Genomic DNA, 4,449 nt, shown 5'->3' with positions numbered 1-4,449 from the left:
TTCATAATGGTTGTGGAGACACTGTTTAAGACATGGCTCCAAAAGTTGGCTCAAGTTTGGTTAAGGTCCATCGACTGAAGACCAGGTCATGATTTTCATTATTGTCATGTTCATCAAATCACTTACTTGGATCTGACCACACCCATGAGAATAAAAATATTTCAATCCAAAAAAATCACTGTGACCCATCAATGGAGCCCATGCAAGCCAGTAGTACACACCGCTCATGACCTTATTCCTGTGCTCAGTGATTCAGGGAATTCCCCTCATCATCTGTCACACGTCTGCATCTGAATGGACACGTTCCATTCATGTATGCTAATCTTGACACCCTCCCATATAAGAAAACATGCTCCTATAATTCCTGCAGACATTCTATCCCTTCAATTGCAATTACAGAGCAGTGAATCCACCAAAGTGTTCAGAAGGGCGAAGCGTCTGGTGTGGAAAATCCGTTTTTACGTTAACGTGTAATCGTGATATAACTCAGACACCTGGATTTATTTCATCCTACCGAAAATGCAAACAGGGACTACCGTTTTAAATTTGGGATTAATCGTGATTAATAACAGCCTATTATTGCAATTAACTGGATTAATACCCCTGGTCCACATATATAAATACGCACCTCAGTCCTCATGGCCGACGGCGCTCAAGGCCGCGGGACAGGAAGCAAAGAAGCCCAGCAGGAATGCTGGAACGAGAATGTCACCCCAACCCCCACACCCCGTACCCGCCTCGGCCCCTGTAGCCAGGGGAACTGTCGAGCGGCAACGGCGGGCCCGGCGCATCCACAATTCAGCCCGAGGCTGGGCGGCGACGAGCCATTACCCTGCAAGAGGCTCGACTTCCGGGACCAGCCACCACAAGAGAGGCCGGGCCTCGCAGCTGTGGCCTGGCCCGGGCGACAGGCCGGGGGGGCTGTCTGGCTGCGCTTGACTGCGGCCTAGGTGACAGACGAGACGGGCGGCTGCACAGACAGAAGCCGGCGTATTTGGTTACGGGCCGCTCATGCCGGGCGGCGGCTGGGACTGCAGACCCTGGCCTGGAATATGGCCGGGTAGGGATAGGCTTGATATCTGAGCATGCCCAGGCTTGCGCTAAACGGGGTTTTGGGGGGGGGGGGGGGGGGGGGGGGGGGGGGGGGCACCCTCAGGTTTTGTTAGCGTGCCGAATCGGACTGTCTGTGGCATTTAGCGACGTTGTCTTGAAGTTCGCCGTGTCTAAGAGGAATTACAGTCGGTTTTCATGTGTAATGTGGTGTCAGGTACTACAATTTGGTGATCTGGCCTACAATTTGGTATGCTTACTGCACCACTGTAAAAAAAAAAATAATAAAAAATCTAATCCAATTAATTTGATTAAGAACTAAAGTTCAGACTTGGCTGACTGTGAAAACAAGGGCTGAATTAAAACGGGCCGTGGCTTCTTCCTGTATCGGCTGCTATCTTCAATTCTCTCTCACTCTCTCTCTCTGTAGCTCAGCGTGTGTGTCTAATAAACGGCCAATTAAGAATGCAATTCATTTTAGTTTGGTGACACAGGACTCCTGAAATGAAACTGCGGGAAGCACGGCCTCATTCCACGCTCATGCAAAACTCAATGAAGTCTTTACCCACTCGAATCACTCTTTTATAGTGGGCAAGACAAACTGGCGTCGTTCATTATGGGGGTGTTAACGTCTGTGTACATAAAAAGGCTAATGGCCTTTAGATGTAAATGCCTTTCACTCGGCCGTGGTGGAGTCTTAATGTCGCCTGAGATGAGTGTGTCTAGCGAGAGCTGACGGCAGCAGCGTTAAAGAAACGAAGCCTTCAGCGTAATCGGCTGGTGAGTCGTTCTCTTTCGGCTGTGAACGGACGGTTCTCCTCTTTGAACGAGTCATCCAGTTGACTCACGCCGTTGGCAAAGGGGACGTTGGTCAATGAATTATTTTTTTCGGAGCTTCTCTTTATTGCTGTCACTGTTGTTTCAGTGGACGACGGACTTCGTTTCATTACTGCTTCTACTAGTAATGCAAAAAATATGCAAAATACAAGATAATTTTTTATTAGTCTCACAAGTGGGAAATTTACATTGTCACGGCAGGAAGTGGACAGTACAAGATAAGAGCAGCAAAAACCAATAGCACAGACACTATGTCGACTGTATAATATAAAGGTTCACTGTACAAGTAAGCAAATAAATTGTCCTAGAATCGAAAAAAATAAAATTTTTCGGTATTTGCATAAATAATTTTGTGGGTGTGGTAACATAAACACGATTCTATTTTTTTTAATTGCATGTACGACATTAGTGGGAAAATACGTTGTCTGCGGACGTATTAAATGTTCCGCTTGGTATATAAAGCGAATCGTTGCGTAATTGCCAGCCTCCAGTCCTGGGGCCGCTTGAACCGAACAACGATCCGAACATAGAACCGACTCTCCGCGACGAACCGAGACAAATTATCCAAAAGGATCCCAAATGTCTCAGCCTCCAGTAGAATCGAAGCGTTCCTTAATCTCAAACTTTGACTCGTCCACACACACACACACACACACACACACACCAGTCCATTAGCGTGGATCCCTCCGCTTCCCACGGTACGCCCACCAGTCCGCTGTCCAGGTCACGTGTTCGCGCGTCCGGCGCCCTCCTCGGCGCGCAGCAGCGACTCCGTTCAAACTCGCCGCGGAGTTGGGCGATGGAGACGCGGGCCGCCGCTCTGCCGCCGGAACCCCTTCCCCCGCGGACTCGGCGTAAAAGCGGAGCCGATGGAATAAAACCGGGCCGAGGGAGGATTCGGTCCCAGGCTCTGCAGACATGAGGGCGGCTTCTTCCAACTTGCTCGCCCTGGTCTTCCTGTGCACTTGCTCCGGCGCGCTGTACGTGTGGAGCCGGCTGGAGGAGCGGCTGGAGCGCCACAGACGCGGACCGCCGCCGCCGCCGGACTCCGTCCCGGAGCTCCCGGCCAAAACTTTCCGCGCCCTGCTCGCCGTCCCGCCGGCGCGGAGCGCGCTTTTTAACGCGACCGGCGGGAATCGTCCCGAAGCGCGGCCGTTCCCACGCACCCTGGGCGAGATCACGGAGGACGGCGTCTACTGGAGCGGGAGGCTGGAGAGCTTCCTGCCGCCGGGCTTCGGCGAGGACCACGGCCGCGCGTGGAGGCGCCGCGCCCGCAGCAGCCCCGTCGTCTCGCTGGAGCCCGGCTGCGGCAGGGTCTCCAACCAGCTGGCCACCTTCTCGGACGGCAGCCGGGCCTGCGTGCGCTACGGGATCGACCCGGACCAGGTCCAGGGCGAGGCGCTGTCCTACTACCTGGCGGCGCTGCTGGGCATCTCCAACCTGCCGCCGCTGGCGCTCTCCCTGGTCGGCGGGGCCGGGCAGCAGTGGGCCGCGGTGCGGAGGCGGGTGGAGGGCCTGCAGTGGTCGGGCCGGGCGGTGGTGTCCCTCACCGAGTGGGTCGCGAACCTCACGGCCGTGGCGACGCCCGCCCTGCTGCGGCCCGAGAGCCGCGGGCTGAACGCGCGCCAGGCGGACCTGGAGAACCAGACCGCGGCGGGGCTGCTGCGCCTGGTGCAGTGGAGCGACCTCATCCTGTTCGACTACCTGACGGCCAACTTCGACCGGCTGGCCAGCAACCTGTTCAGCCTGCAGTGGGACGCGGCGGCCATGCGGCGCGACACCAGCAACCTGCTGCAGGCGCCGGGGGCGCGCCTGGTCTTCCTGGACAACGAGGCGGGGCTCGTGCACGGCTACCGCGTGCTGGACGCGTGGGAGCGCTACCACCGCGCCACGCTGGCCTCCGTCTGCCTCTTCCGGCGCGCGACCGCGCGGCGCGTCGCCGAGCTGCACCGCGCCGGGGACGCGCGCGCGCGCCTGCTGGAGCTGTACCGGCGGCGCGAGCCGCTCCACGCCGCCCTCGGCTTCCTGTCCGACGCGCAGGCGCGGACGCTGCAGCGCAGGATCGGCGCGCTGCACGGCCACATCGCGGACTGCCGCGCCAAGTACGGCCGGGACGCCGGGGGGGGGGTTTAATAACGAGCCTTAACTGTACACTTTGACCTTCTGACCTTTTGACCTTTCGATGTTGTATAGTAACGGGGTGCGTCTCATTTTGTTCTGTGCAGATGTTGCAGATGTTTCATGTTGGACTCACGTCCCCTGTCATGTTCGTTGTGAATAGGGACATTACTGTCATCGCCCCTTTTTTTTTTTTCTTGAGCTCCCACTTCAGTAGGCCACAACATTCCAGTCCTCTTTTTTTTTTTTTTTTGGTTGTTTGTTTTGTACTCGAACGAAATTTCTCGTCATTAAATTCTTAAGTGGCCCGAGTCGTTTCTGCGTGCCATTTATTCCCGGCTCATTGTCTCGCCCATAAAAGCCCCTGTGTGCTCGGTACAGTGCCGCCATTGTGAGCGGAGAATGCGATTCCCCTCATCCCCCACCCCTGGACAGAAATCCCCT

The 4,449-nt window shown here is 55.8% G+C and overlaps 1 protein-coding gene across 1 annotated transcript; it reads left to right on the top strand.

Annotated features, from left to right (window-relative positions):
- Positions 1-2,489: 2,489 nt before the first annotated feature.
- Positions 2,490-4,223, top strand: fjx1 (four-jointed box kinase 1). The gene has a single exon (XM_028958684.1). The coding sequence runs from the start codon at positions 2,806-2,808 to the stop codon at positions 4,018-4,020; it is 1,215 nt and encodes a 404-aa protein (XP_028814517.1). The 5' UTR covers positions 2,490-2,805; the 3' UTR covers positions 4,021-4,223.
- The last annotated feature ends 226 nt before the right edge of the window (positions 4,224-4,449 follow it).

Source organism: Denticeps clupeoides, chromosome 17 (genome assembly GCF_900700375.1).
Source record: "Denticeps clupeoides chromosome 17, fDenClu1.1, whole genome shotgun sequence".
NCBI classification, from domain to species: domain Eukaryota; kingdom Metazoa; phylum Chordata; class Actinopteri; order Clupeiformes; family Denticipitidae; genus Denticeps; species Denticeps clupeoides.
This window is presented reverse-complemented; position numbering and strand designations above follow the sequence as displayed.

What these genes read in the sequence shown, in the direction of transcription:
- fjx1 (XM_028958684.1), top strand. Translation starts at nt 2,806, where the DNA reads ATGAGGGCGGCTTCTTCCAACTTGCTCGCCCTGGTCTTCCTGTGCACT.